Source organism: Nothobranchius furzeri, chromosome 8 (genome assembly GCF_043380555.1).
Source record: "Nothobranchius furzeri strain GRZ-AD chromosome 8, NfurGRZ-RIMD1, whole genome shotgun sequence".
NCBI classification, from domain to species: Eukaryota; Metazoa; Chordata; class Actinopteri; order Cyprinodontiformes; family Nothobranchiidae; genus Nothobranchius; species Nothobranchius furzeri.
This window is the reverse complement of record NC_091748.1, coordinates 77,673,170-77,692,820: the sequence shown is the minus strand read 5'-3', so window position 1 is coordinate 77,692,820 and position 19,651 is coordinate 77,673,170. Positions and strand designations below refer to the sequence as shown.

Sequence of the window (19,651 nt, the reverse complement as noted above, 5' to 3'; positions counted from 1 at the left end):
GACACAAATGAAACAAACGTTTGTTGCATTCGGTCCCAGTTTGGATCTCTCTCTGCGTCTGCATCCAGCATCACACTGAACTGGTTTATACCTCTAACTGGGGTAAACGCAAACAAACCGCAGTTATGAAAGTTTTATTGCCACAAGTCCGAGTTTGTTTGTCATGGTGAAGGTGTTGGTGCAAAAAGGTTGCAGGTTCAACACCCTGCTGGGCCTTTCTGAACAGATGTTCTGTGTTGTGCGGAGGCCACGTGTGCAGGTGTAGCTAGTAACCATAGCCTGACTGGTGGGTAATGAAAATGAACAAATTCCTCCCTAAGTTATAACTGTAGACGATCCGAGACAGGTTCGAGACAGGTTCGAGACAGGTTCGAGATGCTCGTAACAACTCTGATCGTTTTGAGAGAAAATCTTACTCAAAAGTCCGTCCAGGAAATCGGAAACTGTTGCCAACTTTTGTAGATGTTTTGGAAGCTTTCTGGTCACCTTTAGACAGAACAGAGATGGATGAAGCGTCTGCTCCTTCTTCTGCTGCTGAAAAGGGACGCGGCCTTCATCCGCCCGGTGACTTCTGGCACAGAGGACGAGACTCAGAGCTCACCCGTCGGTTGGTTCTCCAGTTCAGAAAAGTGCTTTTTTCCTCTTCAGGAGTTTTCTTCTTCCAGCCTCAGACGGACGGGTGGTGAGAACATCCAGTCACAAGGCTGTTTGTTATATTTGGAGTTCCCGCTGGACTTGTTTCTGTTTTCTCTGAGTGGTTTATGAGGACCAGTCACGTTTCCACATGCATCGCTGTCGGTCAGACTGTTTACATGACCTCTGCATTCTCTAGACCCCAAAGGTCTCTGGACCCTCGTATTCTCCAGACTCCAGTCTGGTCCAGCTGGCTTGTCTAAACAAAAGAGAAAAATGACCAAATGTTGCCTTCAGTAGACCGTAACAGATGAGACTACGGAAGTAAAACAACTAAAAACCTTCAGAACACTTAAGCGCTGAACTGGGACAGACTGATGGACGGAGAGGAGATGTGAGAACCTGCAAGGAAAGAATGAATGATGACAACCCTGAGATCAGAACCGCTGTCATTCTTGGATCCAGTAAGGTATTGTAAATGTTCCTCAGATGTTCTGGTCCATCCTGACATGACCACATCAGCTCTATCCATGATGAGAAGCTCCCATTACACCACAAAGGCTCTGGACTGGACTGAGATCTGGTGACTGGAGTCCAGTGAAACCACTTAGAGATGATCTGAGCTTTGTGACATGGTGCATGATCCTGCTGGAAGTAGCATCAGAAGATGGTCCATGTGGTTATAAAGGGGTGAAGATGGCCAGCAGCTACTCCGGTAGGCTGTGGTGTTTAAACAAGGTTCAGGTGGTACAGAGGGGTCCAACAAGGAACCAGAACACCCCCACCATCACCATGCTTCCATGTTGGTGACACCAGGTTCTGACCCGACTCAGATCTTAACCTATCAGATCAGGAAAGGTTTTCCAGTCTCCTCTGGTCCAGTTCTGGTGATCCTGGATGGATTGTAACCTCAGGTTCCTGTTCTGGGCTGGCAGGAGACACCTGGTGTGGTCTTCTGCTGCTGGAGTCTGTCTGGTGGTTCTGCAGCCCTTATACCATAGCTAACCAAAGTGCTGCACATAAAAGAGCCAAATGCTCGAACATATCAGCAAAAACATGGAAACCAGGTCAAATACATGAAGACAGCATAAATAATCGAGGATAAAAACAGAATAAGAGAACAGGTCAAAGGAAACAGCTCTGTCCGAAGTAAAAGATACCGCACCAGAGCTGATCTGGGCTGCTGTTGTCCTTCTATCATCTAGAACAGGTCAGACCAGTCTCTGTAGACCCTAGAGATGGTCGTTGGTTTAAAGTCCAGCAGAAAAGCAACTTCTGAGAAACTAAGACGAGCCGATCCGGGCCCAGCAACATTCAGGCCCCTTTATCTGTCTATAGCCGCAACGCTGGGGCGACACCAGGGAGCCTTTGTTCATTCAGAAGTGGACAGGCTGTGGCGGTAACGTGGTGTGATCAGGTGCTTCTCACAAACCATTACATGATGGTGTTGTAAAAGGGGCCGGGGGCGGGTTCTGTGTGGTTATGAGCTTCCTTTTAGCTTGGACAGAACTTGTTGTTAATCCCGGCTGCAGCCGTGTTTTTTCACGAGCGGCTCCAAAGACCTCGGTCCTTCACGGGCCCCGTGAGACGTCTGGTGATCTGAGCTTCAGCGTCGCACCCTGCCAGGAGCCCAGCTCTTTGTTTCCTGTTTTACTTTGACATCCTCCTCTTTCCTCTGTGTCACTTCCTGTCCTGCGTTAACCAGATTCATCCCAGCTGTGTTCACTTGTATTTAACCTCTCTCTGTTCTCCTTTTCGGTTGCCAGTTCGATGTTGTCTTCTAGCTCTTCGTTCCAGCCGTGATCAGTGTTTGCTCTCAGTATTTTTGACAGTTTTGGTGCATCCGTTTCTGCTCTTTTTGCCAGCTAACTTGGATTTGCTTGTTGGAATATTTATCTGCTTTTTGACCTCTGCCTTAATAAAGGACATTTGCCGTTTACCTTCAGCCTTGCTTTTGGGTCCAGATCCCTATGCCTGACAGTAGAACCGGCCAACATGGACCCAGCAGGCTCAGAACCAGTACTTAGCACTTTGGGTGCTCAAGGTAGGAGGCTGCCCCAGCAGGAGGAGCATCTTGCTGACCTCGACCAGCGGATCCAACAGATGTCAGCTGGACAGGAACAGTTTATGACATCCGTAGGTGAACAACTGGGAATTCTCATCAGCCAGATAAAGGATCTGTGGCGCAACTCGGAGCCTCCGCCCAGAGATGAGCATCCTGCTAACATGGACTGTGCTCCTGCCGCTGCCGCTTCTGCTGCCCAACTGAATCCGGAGGGCATGCCTGTTCCGCCACTTCCTTCGTCTTCATTGGCTCCACAGCCGCAGCTCGCTCGACCAGAAAAGTTCTCTGGAGATTCTGGTGACTGCTTGGCTTTTTTCACTCAGTGCTCAATTCACTTTGAACTCTTGCTTAATTCCTACCCCACTGATAAAGCCAAGATTGCTTTTATCATCTCACACTTGTCGGGGAGAGCGGAGGCTTGGGCAACGAGTGAGTGTGGACGCCAGACCTGCGCATGTGACTCTTTGGTTCCTCTTCATGTCAGTAGGCTCAAGCCTGCTCCTGTGAGTCCCTTGGTTCCTGCTGGCCCACCTCCCCCTTCCCCCCGGTTCGTTGGTGGTCAGCCTGTCTACACCGTGTGCCGCCTGTTGGATGTTCAGCGGCGTGGCTGTGGGCGCCAGTTTTTGGTGGACTGAGAGGGTTATGGCCCTGAGGAGCGCCAGTGGGTGGCGGCCCGTGATGTCTTGGATTCCTCTCTTATTGGGGACCTCGACACCCGCCGAGCTGTTCTCCCTGGTCCGTCGGGGGCCGGACGTTGAAGGGGGGTTCTGTCGCACCCTGCCAGGAGCCCAGCTCTTTGTTTCCTGTTTTACTTTGACATCCTCCTCTCTCCTCTGTGTCACTTCCTGTCCGTTAACCAGATTCGTCCCAGCTGTGTTCACTTGTATTTAACCTCTCTCTGTTCCCCTTTTCAGTTGCCAGTTCGTTGTTGTCTTCTAGCTCTTCGTTCCAGCCCTGATTAGTGTTTGCTCTCAGTGTTTTTGACTTAAGCCTGATTCATGCTTCTCCGTCTGCGTCAGCGCGGAGACACGCAACGTCCTTGCGGGCCTGCTGGAGAGCTCCGCAAGGACGGACGGAGTCGAGCTCTCTTTTCTAAACATCCGTCAGTCGAGACGGACAACGCAAGCCTGTGATTGTCAGGACGCCGTTGTCGTCTACACCACCGCCATTGCGCCCTCAGAAACATAAAGAGAGCCGAGGATAACTAGCGGCAGACACGAAGCAGCTTGAAGAATACCTCGCGAAAAAACTCTAAAAACATGAATGTTTAATTCCCCGTGACTGGAGGAGTGAAAAGATGCGCAGCAAGTGTTTTATTTGTGGACGGAAACGACAGGAAACGTGGGTTTAGAGGTGGCGAGCGCATGAAGAGGTGGAGGAGAACGAGAGACTAATCTGTCCGTGTTAAAAGTCTCATATATACACAAAAACACAATATAAACACACGATCTTGGACCGATACATGACAGGATACCACAGAACAGCACTACGACCTCTGCTGTCCTGGTGGGGAATTGCTTTGCAACACTCTCCAGGAGACGGAGAAGTCTGAGAGCAAAACGCTTCCGTCAATCCGTGCGTGTCTGTCCCTTGCGGAGCTGACGGAGAAGCATGAATCAGGCTTTAGTTTTGGTGCATCCGTTTCTGCTCTTTTTGCCAGCTAACTTGGATTTGCTTGTTGGAATATTTACCTGCTTTTTGACCTCTGCCTTAATAAAGGACATTTGCCTTTTACCTTCAGCCTTGCTTTTGGGTCCAGATCCCTATGCCTGACAGGTCTGCATCCAGGGTCCGAAATTAACACTCGCCACTCGCCAAATGCGAGTAAATTGCTCCATTTGGCGAGTAAATTTTTTAGCTCTACCCAAGGGCGTCAGTTTGTTTTCAGAATTGCTGGGGACAATAACCATACACTTGAGTGGGGTTTAAAAATTGCTGGGGACAATAAAGTAGGCTAGCACAGGGGTCGGCAATCCGCGGCTCTGGAGCCGCATGCGGCTCTTCCATCCATCTGATGCAACTCTCTGTGCTTGTAAAATAATAAATGGACATTTAAATAAAATGCTTTATATTTTACTGCATTAATTTTACACCTGTATGCCAATTCTAAATGTAGATTGTCTGCGTAAACCTGAACAGGTCCAACCCGGTCTGCGGTGGTTGACCGGTCACGCTTGTGCGTAATCATATGGGCACTTTATGAGCTGAAGAGGATGTGAGATTCTGGGCTTCTCCTCAGACGGCTCCTGGATGTGTCGCCACATTGGAGACAGGAACAAGCACTATTCAGCCAAAGTTTCATAATCAGGGAACATTTTCTAAGTGACAAGTCTCTCTGAGAGACGGGGTTTGGAAAACACTCGCTTCAGTGGGAGGTATCTTCCCGCATGCGCACTGCATGGTTCTCTGCGTGGCTCTGGGGTTAATCAAGTTTAATTGTTTCTCTTTGCAACAATCTTCACAGGAAGGCAAAACAGTTAAACGGCAGGTTACATATATTTCCATTTGACTGTTTATTTTGACAGATGAACTCAAGGATGTTGGTTGGTTTGAAAGAATCACCCCGACGCACACGGATGCTCATGGATGAGCTGACATTTTAATCGTTAACGCACACGCGGAGGTAAAATATTCCCATCAGAACATCAGAGCTCTTTATACTGGACACTGTGTTCAGCGCGGCTCGGAGCGCCCCCGGTGGACAGTGAGCTGAAGATCTGGAGTTCCAGCACAGTGCAGAACCACGCGCATGCGATGATTTCCTCCCACTGAAACAGTCTGGAAACCCGGTCTCTCTGAGGGATGTGTCACTTGGAAAATGTTCTTTTTATGAAATGATGAAACTTTGGCTGAACAGCGCTTGTTCCCGTCTCTAATATGGAGACGCATGATGCGTAGAGACATTTGATCACGCACAAAGTTCATGTGGAGCAGAAGCGGTCGGGCCACGGCAGATGAAACGTTCCTAGCCTACATGAAGTGAAACTGTTTAATTGTAACATTAATGTGTTACTGGACACGCTGGTCTGGTTGGTTAGACCAGTGTTTGAAGTGGAAAACACACACACACACACACACACACACACACACACACACACACACACACACACACACACACACACACACACACACACACCAATTAAAATAATGCTGATAGCATGGACTAGAAGACAGGTGATGGTTTACGTATTTAAATGATGATCAGGCTGCTGTAAAATGTAATCTCCATCCACATCCAGACACAATTATCCTCTATTCTTTCTCTAGTCGCTCTGCTCTTGTCTGGGCTGATCAGCTGATGGTGCGCGTGGCGCGCCTAACTAGCGGCTGATGCACATTTTACGCATTTGGAGAGGTGGGCTGGATGCTTTGCGTTTACTGGAAGATGGTAACGCACGGGTGTAGACTACATATTAATGACAAATGAATGAAAATTAAATTGTGAGTTTTTACTTCATATTTTAGTAATAAAAATGACGGGGGAACACATTTATGACATCTTTTTAAACGAAATTTTCTAGCGCGACCTGCCTGCTTCACTTAAGTCACTGCTTATTAAGGTCCGTCCAGAATTACTGTGGGAAACGGGTAATAATGGCTCTTTGATGGGAACAGGTTGCCGACCCCTGGTATAAGATCTGAGCTGGTAAAACAAAAATCCTCATCAGCAGGCGTTTTTGAAAGTGGGGGGGACACAGCTGCCAATCACAAATTTTGCCGGGGACATGTCCCCGGCGTCCCCGGTTAAAATGACGCCTATGGCTCTACCTGCCACATGGCGAGTAAATGTTTGCACCAAATGAGTTATGTTTATCAATCATCTTCCATGGATTTCTGTGATACTCCTCCCGCCTGCATGCAACGTACACAAACGTACGCAAAACGTGAGCGCCGCATCCAACGTCATTTCCGCCTATCCCATTCAATCAGTTCATCAAGTTAGCAGTTAGCTTCGTGTTAAAACTAGCGGTGAAATGTGGCGGTTTTTAACTGGAGTCAGCCAGCCTTCCAAAATAAAACTCGTCGAACTGGAAGAAAAACCACCAGGACCAGTGGCAACCAGAAGATTTTGTGAAAAGTGGCGAACTGCAGATGGCGGAGTCTTAAGACAATGGCTACATTATGATGGCCACGTAGCGTTGCTGCCTTTCACAGACAACTGTCCCTCGGCATTCTTCAAATATCCAAAAAATGCCCGTACTTCCCACTTTGTCTTCTATGAGGGATAATAAATGTCCTGAGTGCTGCCGTCTCCTCCTTTGGCCATTATTTCAGCTTTAGCTTCAAGAAAGTTTTGGTCATAAACAACAAAGTGCGCATGTGCCGCCGGCAACGTCAGCAGATGATACGGTGGCTGGTAAGGGTCACCACGCCAACACCGCAGCCACGGTAATCCACCGAGATAATTTAGTTTTAAAAACAAGACGGTTATTATTATTGTCAACTTTTTAACCGGGGTTTACCGCTACACCGGTTACCGTGACAACCCTAGCCCTGACACACTTTCAGACATTCTCATGGTGCAGCTGTGTTCTCCAGAGATCAAGGACTAGGACCCAAATGAGGCTGTAATGCTTTGGCACAAAGACGGTGTCAGAAGCAGGAGGCCAGACTTCATGGACAGAGAAAACAAGGAGTCCGACTAGATTTCAATGAAAGAGTTCATAAAAACATCTCTAAAAATAAATAAATAAATGGTAAAAATGACAAAAGAGTTGTTTTTCTTATTAATTGAAGTTTTAATTATTTTGTCACTCTGTTTGGAATCAACATAATATAGAATAACATGCTTTAGGTAGATCTAAATCATTTAGGATTTTGGCCGGTAAAAAATATGCTTGGATGGTAGATTTTCATCATCTACCGGCCAACTTGGCCGGTGAGTAAAAAATTTAATTTCGGACCCTGTCTGCATCACTCTAATTTATCATCTCAGCTGATTCTGTTTACAAAAGTGAAGCCGACTCTTTGCCTTTTCTTTCATTTTCAACATTCTTGCCAACTGGGGCTCAGCAGACCTTCCACGCATAATCATGACATCACCCTCTGTTGCATCAAGGAGCGCCGGCATTATGGTGATAGACTATCGAGCTTGGTGGCACAAAAGGTGCAATGTCCTCTCCGTGCCGCCACGCCGTATTGAAAAACACGCCATGGCAGCAGTAATACCCTGATCTGCGGCCACGGTGCATCTTTGTGTGCCTACAATCCCCGAGCCGCTGCCGTCTGCCTGGCTGATTAGATATTTGTGTTAATGAGAAACTGCACCTGATGACGTTTGCAGCCACAGGAAGTAAAGTGATGATTATTGAGGGAAGAAGGGCTGAATTACACAAACATCCTCTTTTCTGACTCCTTTTTATTATTATTTAGTAAGTCATAATCTGCGTTTCTCAGAGTCAGGGAGATAGTTCATTTAGGATGACGAGTCTGTGAAGCTCCATAGATGGTCGTTATACTGATGAGCTGGTTTTATGCATCCGTAATGCAGAGAAGTTCCTCGTACGTGGGAGCTGAAATGATTCACAGAAAAACAGTTTGTGAGCCAAAGTTAAGAAAACATTTTGCGTGGAGGGATCAGAAGGCGGAGGTTGCTGTGAGTGACCTTATAACGCCGTGTTAGTGGGTTACTGGCCCCCCGCTGGATTTCCTCCTCCACAGACGCATCATGAGCGAGCCGCTCCGGCCGCTCCAAAGGGACTCAGCAGCAAAATAATGAATTGGAAAATCAAAGAGATGACAGAGGAGCCAGGAGCATGAGCAGGGAGTTGGCGGTGCTTGTTAAGTTTGGGTTTTAGCATCATCCCCAGAGCCGCAGCCTTCAAACCTTAAATCCATCCAAACAGTAGCTGCAGCTGCAGGCTTCTGCATCCTGTTCTGGCTGCACCTCGCTGAGTCCACCCCCACACTCGGCTCTGCTGAGGAGCTGAGCAACGTTGATTCCAGCCTGGCATTTCACCACATCCTCTCCTGGAAACAGGCGTTCACTCAGAACACCTGGAAACTACCGTTGTTGCACGATGACATTGAAGGACTCGATGCTGGAGCTCCTGGAGGTACGGGAGAACGTATCTCTGAATTCTAAACTCTACGTTTGGGTCAAGCTTCATTAATGCAAACCTGGAGGTGTTTTAGAATGCGAGTCATCACATCTGGGTTTCCATAAAATAAAGACAGAAAAGGCCATTCCGGAGCTGCTGCTAACGGAGATCTGATGCATTAGTGGGTCACAGGATCAGCTGAACCAAAAATCCCGTTTAACTTTAAACTGGTTGTAGTCTTCAATCAATCAATCAACCAATCAACCAACCAATCAACCAATCAATCAATCAACCAACCAATCAATCAACCAATCAATCAATCAATCAATCAATCAATCAATCAATCAATCAATCAACCAATCAATCAACCAATCAATCAAACTTTATTTATATAGCACGTAATCATGCAATGCATGCAACTCAAAGTGCTTAACAAATTAAAAAGGCCCCACATACCAACATTCCCTTCCATTCCCAGAATTTTAAAAACAGTCTGAGAATAAATACCCCTTCACAACATTCATCCTCCAGCACACACACACACACGCACGCACGCACGCACGCGCGCGCGCACACACACACACACACACACACACACAAACACACACACCAATTAAAATAATGCTGATAGCGTGGACTGGAAGCCAGGTGATGGTTTACGTATTTACATGATGATCAGGCTGCTGTAAAATGTAATCTCCATCCACCTCCAGACATAATTATCTTCTATTCTTTCTCTATTTTCTCTGCTCTTGTCTGGGCTGACGTAGCTGATGGTGCAGTACCATTATGAACGGTAAGAGGTTCATATAGGAAGTGCAGGTAGAGTTAGAAAAATCTGCAGGGCCACAAACACATTAGAGAAGATGGACTGTATTTTTAGCCCGAAAACGATCGTGGTTCTATTTATATTACATTATTCATGTGGACTCTCCAGAGATCATTTAGAGCTGAGAGAAGCAGAACTCTGATCGTCGACACGCTCCAGACAGATGCGTCCTGAGCACGGCCACAATAACATTCTCAAAGTGTCGCCACCTTAAAAACAAATTTAACACGTGATCGTTCATGTCGGCTCTTACCCTTTTATGTTTTCTGTCTTTTATTTGTGCCTGATGCGTTTTGCAGAGCGGATAACCCGTTTCGTCCTCTGGTGACTTCACCTCACCGGTGGGTGCAGCCGGCGCGCACTCCGCTATATTTGCGGTCGGTAGATCTTTTAGAGCTGCAGTTCAAAGGTAACTCATGAGGTGAATATATATGAACCCAGGTAGCCGTTTTTCTTTAGGATTGAGAGGAGATGCAGGAAGATGATAAACAGACAGGACAGAAAGATAATGAATAAAATAGTGAAAATAGTGAAAAAGTCACTTTTTCCAATTACAGACCAATATCCTTATAATCGCAATTTTCAAAAATATTAGAAAACTTTTTTATTACTTAGCTAGATGAATTCATAATGAAAAAAAAATTAAACGATAGTCAATATGGTTTAAGAACTAATCATTCAACTTCCATGGCACTAATGGAACTTACTGAAGAAATTTTGGAAGCCATTGACAAAAAGATCCATTTCACAAGTATTTTTATTGATTTAAAAAAAGTGTTTGATACAGTAGATCATGAAATTCTTCTAAAAAACTTAGTAAATATGGTATCAAAGCAACGGCTCTAAAATGGTTAGCAAGTTATTTGAATGATAGGAAACAATATGTACAAATAAATGACACTAAATCAAATCTACGTGATATTACTTGTGGGGTACCACAAGGGTCAGTACTGGGTCCGAAACTATTTATTATGTATATAAATGATATTGCCTCTATATCAAATATATTAAAATGTATTCTATTTGCAGATGATACTACCTTCTATTATGCAGGAGCTAATATCAAACAGATGGTAGAAACAGTACAAACTGAGATGAAAAAAATAAAATTATGGCTTGATGGGAATTAACTCTCATTAAACACTGATAAATCATATTTCATGATATTTAGTAAAAGTAACTCAAATGATACAAGTCTATTAAATATAGATGATATTAATATTACAAGAGTAAAAGAAGTAACATTTTGGGGAGTTATAATCGACGAAAATGTGTCTTGGAAGCCACATATAAACAATGTGAAAACTAAAATAGCTAAAACAATTGCAATGTTACAAAGAGTAAAATGGTCACTGGATGATAACTCCCTATATTTATTATATAATTCACCTATTGCACCATATTTGAACTATTGTATAGAGGGGAGAGGGCTGAAGCAGGCAGTAAAGATGCAAAAACTACCATTGTTAAAAGAAATGTGTGTTAACTTGGAAAATGTAGGCACAATTTTAATTACTTATCAACATTTTTCTCCAACGTTAAGACTGCTGCACACAAAAAAAGACTGCTGTTTGCGTTGGCCCCCTTGTGGCTGTGGGCCCCTGGGCCTGTGCCCAGTTTGCCCATATTATAATCCGGCCTTGTCCCTTTTAGACTCTGACACCAGCAGTGAAGATGAGGGCAGGGATGCAGAGGAACCTGGTGTGAAAATCAGGAAGGAAATACTTACTTTGGAGAGAAGCCATCCTCAAAAAAGAAAATCCTTTACAGTGGTGGAAGAAAAATGAGCTAAGATTTCCCTCTTTGTCAAGGTTAGCTAAATCATATCTATGCATTCCAAGCACTTCAACTCCATCTGAGTGACTGTTTTCCGCAGCAGCCAACATATGCACTAAATAAAGAGCAAGCCTAAGCCCTGAGCATCTTGACATGTTGACATTTTTGCACTGTAATGCCAAGTTCTTTCTTGAATAAGCATGACCCTGCATTATTCTTTCTACAAGATGTTTTTTTTGCCTGTTCATCCCTAGTAGGTTCTCTATTGCAAATGTATTTTGTTTAAGAGGATCACACTTTTATGTAAAGACTGTGGATAAGGGGAATTAAAAATTGCACTTTAACCGTGCACTGCACTTTTGAGATGAGAGAGAGAAGTTTGTGTGTAAAATATTGCCCTCCCAAGTCAGCCTCTCGTTTAACTTTCAGGAAATAAATAGAATAAAAGTAGATTTTTATTTCATGGGCCATTTATAAAAGGACTGAGAAGATATTTTTGGAGGTGCTGATCCTCATCCCCGCCGCTTCACTTTCGGCCGCGAACCTACCCAGCAAGAGCTGAAGGTCAGAGCTGGATGAAGCTAGGAGGACCACATCATCCGCAAAAAGCAGAGACGAGATTCTCCTGCCACCAAACTCGACACACTCCACACCACGGCTGCGTCTAGAAATTCTGTCCATAAAAGTGATGAACAGAACCGGTGACAAAGGGCAGCCCTGGCAGAGTCCAACCCTCACTGGGAACAGGTCCGACTTACTACCGGCTATGCGGACCAAACTCTTAAGTATCTCAGGGTCTTGTTCACGAGTGAGGGTAGGAGGGATCGGGAGATCGACAGGTGGATTGGTTCGGCGTCTGCAGTGATGCGGACGCTGAGCCGATCTGTCGTGGGGAAGAGGGAGCTGAGCCAGAAAGCCAGGCTCTCGATTTACCGGTCAATCTACGTCCCAATCCTCACCTATGGTCATGAGCTTTGGGTAATGACCGAAAGAACGAGATCGCGGATACAAGCGGCCGAAATGAGTTTCCTCCGTAGGGTGGCCGGGCTCAGCCGTAGAGATAGGGTGAGGAGCTCGGACATTCGGGAGGGACTCGGAGTAGAACCGCTGCTCCTCTGGATCGAAAGGAGCCAGTTGAGGTGGTTTGGGCATCTGGTCAGGATGCCTCCTGGACGCCTCCCCGGGGAGGTGTTTCGGGCATGTCCTGCCGGCAGAAGGCCCCCGGGTCGACCCAGGACACGTTGGAGAGGTTACATCTCCAATCTGGTCCGGGAACGCCTTGGGATCCTGCCGGAGGAGCTGGTGGACAAGGCCGGGGAGAGGACGGTCTGGAGCTCCCTAGTTGGGATGCTGCCCCCGCGACCCGGACCCGGATAAGCGGAGGAAGACGAAGACGACGACGAAGACGAAGGTATTTTTGTTATTATGCTTGCTGTCATTTAAGTTGTATAGAATTCGAATTCCTTTTCGTATTTTGATGCTTAAAAGGATTCTTAACCAAGTTGTTTTGAACAACGTTTGCACTTAATCTAAGTTTACACTCTTACGCTGTGTTTGTGTTCAGGTTGAGTCGTGAAAATGTGAAATGCACAATTGTTAGTAAACTCTAGTTTTCTTATTCAAAAGGTATCAACAGCAGCTAAATTGCTATCTTTACAACATGAACAGTGATGCTCTGACTTTCATTTCATGGACAATTTGTTAAAAGGGCAGAGATATTTTTGTTAACATGTACTACATTATTTTGTATGGAATCTACCTCTTTTATTTTGATGCCAAAAAATTATTCTGGACTGATCGAAAAATCAACCGACAGAATCGATTATGAAAATAATTGTTAGTTGCAGCCCTAATATGAGTCCTGACTTTAGGGATGATAAGAACGCCCAAGACCGTTAAGACACTTAAAAACCGTTAAAAGTATTTTAAAATCAATCCTGAAACATACTGGGAGCCAATGCAGCAATACCAAAACTGGAGTGATGTGCTCCCGCCTCCTGGTCTTCTTACCTGCAGCCTGTCGCCCTGCAGCAGCTCTGGCCTCTTTCACTCAGCAGATGGAAAAACTTACTCCAGTTTTGAACATTCTGGGAATCAAAAGCATAAAAAGGACACTGGATCAAAAACTACATCCTTTTGTTCAACCGTTGCAGCTTTGAACGTAGCATTAATCAGAGTCTAGATCATTATCAGTGCAGCTTTAATTTTATTCTTCAAATGTGGGCATCTTACTGTTAAAAACACGCTCTGAGATCATTTTATGTTATTGTTTGTGTTCTCTGAGCCAAACAAATAAAAAACACAACATGGATCCAGTTGATAACCAGTTCAAATGGAGGCTCAGCTTTGTTGAGACACCTGGTCCTCCAGAATCCCTGGATTCCTCGAATGCTGATATCAGGTATTTGCTCTACAGCTGTCCTACTTCCAGATGTGGGTTTAGATTCGAAACTCTTCAGCTTTTGATGTCTGATTTTTTTCACCGGGCTGCTTCCTGTCCTGTTTTCCAGGATTCGTTCACATGAACTGCACTACAGAAGGATGGTCCGACGTCTTCCCGCCCTATGACGATGCCTGTGGGTTTGCAGACGACGATGAAGAAGAAACAGAGGTGAGGTCATTTTCACGTCCAGGACTAGCGTCCGTGCATTCCCAAAGGAAGCTCATCAGGAATAGGAGGTTCAGGCTCACCTGAGCCAGGATAAAGGAGCACGAGAAAGTCAGCAGACCTGCGTCAGGTCTCCTCACCTTGGCTCAGCTGAGTGAGCAGTGAGGAGGGCTGTAGCGTGTAACAAGACCCAAAAGCAGAAGTGCTAGCGATGGGTGACGTCTGACATGCCGTTAATATAGGCACGCTGACACGAGCCTGGAAGGGAAACGAGGACGTGGCGATGTTCCAGAGGGTAAAAGGAATGGGCTTACTGTTTAGAGGTTGAAGATGGTGCTTAGGAGCGTGGGAGCTCTGGAATCGCCTGGCGTGAATGACGGGCCGGGGCGATACAACAGGTTGAGCTGTTGCTGTCCGACTTGAACTGGAGCGTCGGCTAGGACCAGGGAGCCACTGAGCGAGGTGAGCACGGGCGCTCCGGGTATAACGGCGAGGTGGATTGAGCCGACACGCTGGAAACATAAAGACAAAACAAGGGGAAGACCGAGAGAGTCGCAGCGGGTTCCGAAACGAGTGGCAAATTCCTTGGCCACGGACAGAGCTAAGGAGCTTTGATGACTGGACATGGACTGTTGGGAAGGACTTCCGAAAATAGGGTGTGCGTGATGACGTGGAGAGGCGGAAACCGGTGTGGGGAATGCTGGGAAGTGGAGTTCAGTTGGTGTCTGGTGTGAAGAGGATGGCTGAAGGGTTGCAATCATGACAACCTGCAGGTTTAGTTTCATTTACACACAAAGATGGAAGTTAAACCAAAGGCTGTTGATCCATGAGAATAATAAATCCAAACTCCGCCTTCTTCGTCAGAACCACGCCTTCTTCGTCAGAACCAATCAGAACACAGCGCTGAGATCAGATAGTCCTTCAGAGACAGACCCTCCGTCTCTAATAGATTAGTACGTTCCTCCAACGTTGAACTAAGTTGTCTGCCTCCTTGTGGAAGATCTGAGTACTGCAGGACATACGTGTCAATTCTACTCTGTCATTACTAGAGTAGGTATTACTAGGGATACTGGTATTCTGCCACTGGTATTGATATGGGCACGATACCGATGCCAATGGTGGAATACCAGTATCAGTATCGGTAAAAGTTAACCGATACCAATGCAGATGCCTGAAATTGACTTCTCTGCAACTTTTCCTTTCTGTTCAGCTAATATTTTAGTTTTATGATCATTTCTATTAAAGGGACTTTACAGACTTTTGAATTTTTATGCTCGCGATTGCCCCCTCAGGCCAAAAGCGTAACGGCAGCTTCAATAGTAGGCTTGTGCACGAGGCGTGCATGCTGTACGTGCACACTCCTTAACGAAAATAACAGCTGAGACAGTCCCATGTGTGTGTGTGTGTGTGTGTGTGTGTGTGTGTGTGTGTGTGTGTGTGTGTGGCGCGGAGGACAGAGGACAGGAGAACACGCAGCTAATTAATGAAATAATGTGGTTCTGTACCTTTCTCTTCAGCACAGCGACAAAGGTTTATGATGGGTCAGTCCTCCTGCATGCTCAGATCATTCCCTTCCCTTGCTTGAAAAATTGTTCCAAAATGAAAGTTGAACCCACATCTTTTTTATCTGTGAATTCAATGCCGTTCGGCGAGTCTCAAATAAAAATTTGGGCATCTTACTGTAAAAAATATACCATTAATGTAAAAAAGAAACTCTAAATAAACTATGTTCACACCCAGAATTGAAACCAGGTCTTCTGCATGAGAGTCAGACATCTTACAAGGTGAGCTACACTCTAGTAACATTCACAGTATCTGTAACTTTTATATCCTTGATGACAGCTGAAGCAACGTCAAACCAAAGAACGGTTCGGAGTGAAAATGGCTATTTTGTTGCTAATTAGCAGGAAATATCTAGAAGAAAGTTCTACAGAAAGTAGCTAAGGGTCCTCAGAAATGTAGCTAGCTTTGTCACTAGGTGTTAGGAACAGCGACAAAGTGGCACTGCCTCTCTCTCTGCTGCTAAAGCTACTGATAGCAAATGCTACGGGCGATGCCTGAGCGTGAACGCGCATGAAGCAGCCTGCTCGACCCGAGCATCTCTCTTTTTCTGTGATTTTACAGAAAACAGGCAATCACAGTAATCAGAGTCAGTCATTACCAGACAAAGTGATCAGTCAACAAAGACCAGACCTGCCGGCAATTATACTTTTCATCTAATGTTTGCGCTCTTCATGCTGCGCGCATCTCCTCCTCTCCCCGACTGGGAGTCTCTCGGCGGGAGGCGTTTTTCAAACTCTAAAAACTCCAAAACTTTGCTCAGCCTGAAGGTTCCACATCTCCACTATCTTCTGATGTAAAGTAGTAACTTCATGAGGGATCATATTTGTAGATGAGACTTGTTAAAGTCAGCAATGAGGCTTTGGTGCTTCTAACGAGTAAGTCCCAATGTCAATATCGTGCCGGTGAGCGAAGCGGAGATGAGGTGAGGATCCAAACGGGGGAGACAGGACAGGGTGTGACAGTAGCCTCCCCCGCCCCCTCCCCCTCCCACCCTTAACCCCCCCCCCCCCCCCCCCCCCCCCACACACACACACACACACAGGGCGGATTCCAGACGCCCACAGGAACATAGAGCAGGGCAGGAGGAGGGGGACCCGGAGGGAGGGCCGAGAGGGACTGAGGGCCCGATGAAGAAGAGGAAGGGACCAGTAGAGTCCGGGGGCCTGCGCCTGGGGCAGAGGAGGCGGCGACGGGCTCTTGGGGGCCTGCCTCTGTGGCAGAGCAGGCGGTGACGACAGGCTCTTGGGGGCCTGCATTTGTGGCAGAGCAGGCGGTGACGACAGGCTCTTGGGGGCCTGCATCTGGGGCAGAGGAGGAGGCGACGACGAGCTCTAGGAGGCCTGTGTCTGGGACAGAGGAGGAGACGAGGATGGACTCTTGGGGGCCCGCGCCTGATGAGGGCAGGACTGGCGGTGACCGGAGGCAGAGACGCAGGAGGAGACGTCCTTGACTTCTGGACTGGAGGCGTCGGCGTCTGCGTCTGGACTGGAAGCGGCGGCGTCGGCCTCTGGGCTGGAGGCGGCGGTGTCGGCCTCTGGGCTGGAAGCGGCGTCGTCAGCCTCTGGGCTGGAGGCGTCGTCGTCGACCAGTGGACTGGAGATGGCGTCGACCACTGGACTGGAGATGGGGTCGACCACTGGACTGGAGACGACGTCGACCACGGGACTGGAGACGGCGTCGACCACTGAACAGGAGACTTTGTCGACCACTGGACAGGAGACGGCATCGACCACTGGACTGGAGACGGCGGAGATGTTGGACTGGAGGGGACGTCGACCTCTGGACACGAGGGAGCGTCGATCTCTGGACACGAGGGAGCGTCGATCTCTGGACACGAGGGAGCGTCGATCTCTGGACACGAGGGAACATCGACCTCTCGACACGAAGGAGCATCGACCTCTCGACACGAAGGAGCATCGACCTCTGGACTGGAAAGAGCGTTGACCTCTGGACTGGAGAGAGCGTCGACCTCTGGACTGGAAAGAGCATTGACCTCTGGACTGGAGAGAGCGTCGACCTCTGGACTGGGGAGAGTGTCAACCTCTGGATTGGAGAGAGCGTCGACCTCTGGAGTGGATGAGGCATCAAACTCTGGAGTGGATGAGGCGTCGACCTCTGGAGTGGATGAGGCGTTGACCTCTGGAGTGGATGAGCCGTCGACCTCTGGAGTGGATGAGGTGTCGACTTCAGAACACGAGGAGGCGTCGACTTCAGAACACGAGGAGGCGTCGACTTCAGAACACGAGGAGGCGTCGACTTCAGAACACGAGGAGGCGTCGACTTCAGAACACGAGGAGGCGTCGACTTCAGAACACGAGGAGGTGTCGACCACAGGACTGGAGGAGGCGTCGACCACAGGACTGGAAGAGGCGTCGACCACAGGACTGGAAGAGGCGTCGACCACCATCGACTTCTGGTCCAGGGGCGTCGATTCCTGGTCCGGAGGCGTCGACTTCTGGTCCGTCGACTTCTGGACCATCGACTTCTGGACTGTCGACTTCGGGACCGACGACTTCTGGACCGTCGACTTCTGGACCGTTGACTTCTGGTCCGGGGGTGTCGACTTCTGGTCCGGGGGCGTCGACTTCTGGTCCGGGAGCGTCGACTTCTGGTTCATCGGCTTCTGGACCGCCGGCCTCTGGACCGCCGGCTTCTGGAACGCCGGCCTCTGTACCGGCAGCTTCTGGAGTGGAGGAGGAGTTGCTGCAGATGGGACCACTTGGACAGACTGGACCAGATGCAGTGCGACCTCCAGGACCACCACGGGAACTGGATGTGGTGCATCCACCGGGACCACCGCTGGAATAGGATGCGGTGCGACCTCCGGGACCACCACGGGAACAGGATGTGGTGCATCCACCGGGACCACCGCTGGAACAGGATGCGACTGAACTGGTGGTGCTGGAAACTGGGAGAGGAGGGAGGATAGAGTTTCCAGTTGGAGCTCCTGGAGACTGAGGCTCTGATGGAGTTGGGCCAGCTCAGTTGGGAGACCGGTGAGCTCTGCTGGGTGGACTGCAGGCTTGCTCCTCTGGTTCTGAGACGAGGGAGCTGCTGGCTGGACTGAAACCCTCTCCTGGTGATTCGGGGAGGATAGGGTGTCCAGGTGGGACTCCTGGAGGCTGACGAGCTGACGGATCCGGCCAAGCTCCGCCCGGAGACCTGCAAGCTCTGTCAGCTGGGCTGTGGGCATTGTTCCTCCGCCTGCAGATGACGGAGGCGCAGATTGGACCAGAGACGGGACTGCTGGTCTGACTGGGGGCGGGTCCAAGCAGGTGCGCCGAGCCGGGACAGCGGCGAGCTCGTGGCTCCGTCCTGGGACACAGGATTGCGGTGCAGCCCGGCATCCTTCCCCACGCCGTGGGCCAGCTCCGGGGGAGCACACAGCCAGTCTGGTACCCACGTAGCTGGTGCGATCTGGAAGCGTCTCCCGGTCCAACCTATCATCTGGCTCCGGGAGGGTGGAGAGGATCGCCGAGGCTGAAGGTCGGTGACGGCGTCTGCGGCGAGGCGAAGCCAGAGGAGAAGAAGCCGGCCAGTGGTCCGAGGAGAGGAACTGGAGCAGGCATTCCCAGGGGAGAATCTCCCCGCTGGATCCTATACAGGGTTGGATCATTCTGTCACTAATGTGCCAGTGAGCGAAGCGGAGATGAGGCGAGGATCCAAACGGGGTGAGGAAGACAGGCAGACAGGTAGGAACGTTTTACAATAACTTTAATATGGAGCATGCAGGACATAGAAAAAATGATCCAACATGAGATACAGAACTGAAGGGGTTTAAATACAAGAGGGCTGGGAGTTTGAGTGATTGGAAAACGAGAGGCAGGTGGGAGCAATTAACAGAGACACAGGACTAAACCAAAAGGGGAGACAGGACAGGGTGTGACACCCAACACTGACAACAATGTACTGAAACTAGAACCAACATGCATAAACAGATCGGTCCCGCCTACTTACACTGTTGGTCTTTTTAAATACGCAGTAACCGTTGCTTGCCTTTTTCACTTCATCCTGCATCCTAGCAGCACTTTTGCGCCTCTGGAGTTAGTGTTTGTTTACGTCATGCTGCATTCAGTGTAATTGGAAAAAGGAGCTTCAAGAGCTAAACCTCCGATTTTGTTTTCTTTCTGGCCTTA

General features: G+C 48.1%; 1 protein-coding gene across 5 annotated transcripts in view; it reads left to right on the top strand.

Moving 5' to 3' along the window:
- Positions 1-19,651, top strand: part of ghrhrb (growth hormone releasing hormone receptor b) — a 57,099-nt gene that overhangs the window by 26,193 nt on the left and 11,255 nt on the right. For all 5 annotated transcript variants that reach the window (XM_054751988.2, XM_015971218.3, XM_015971217.3 and 2 more), the window contains one exon: positions 13,855-13,955. In XM_054751988.2, coding sequence (XP_054607963.1) covers positions 13,855-13,955 — 101 coding nt within the window. The remainder of the gene's footprint in view (positions 1-13,854; positions 13,956-19,651) is intronic.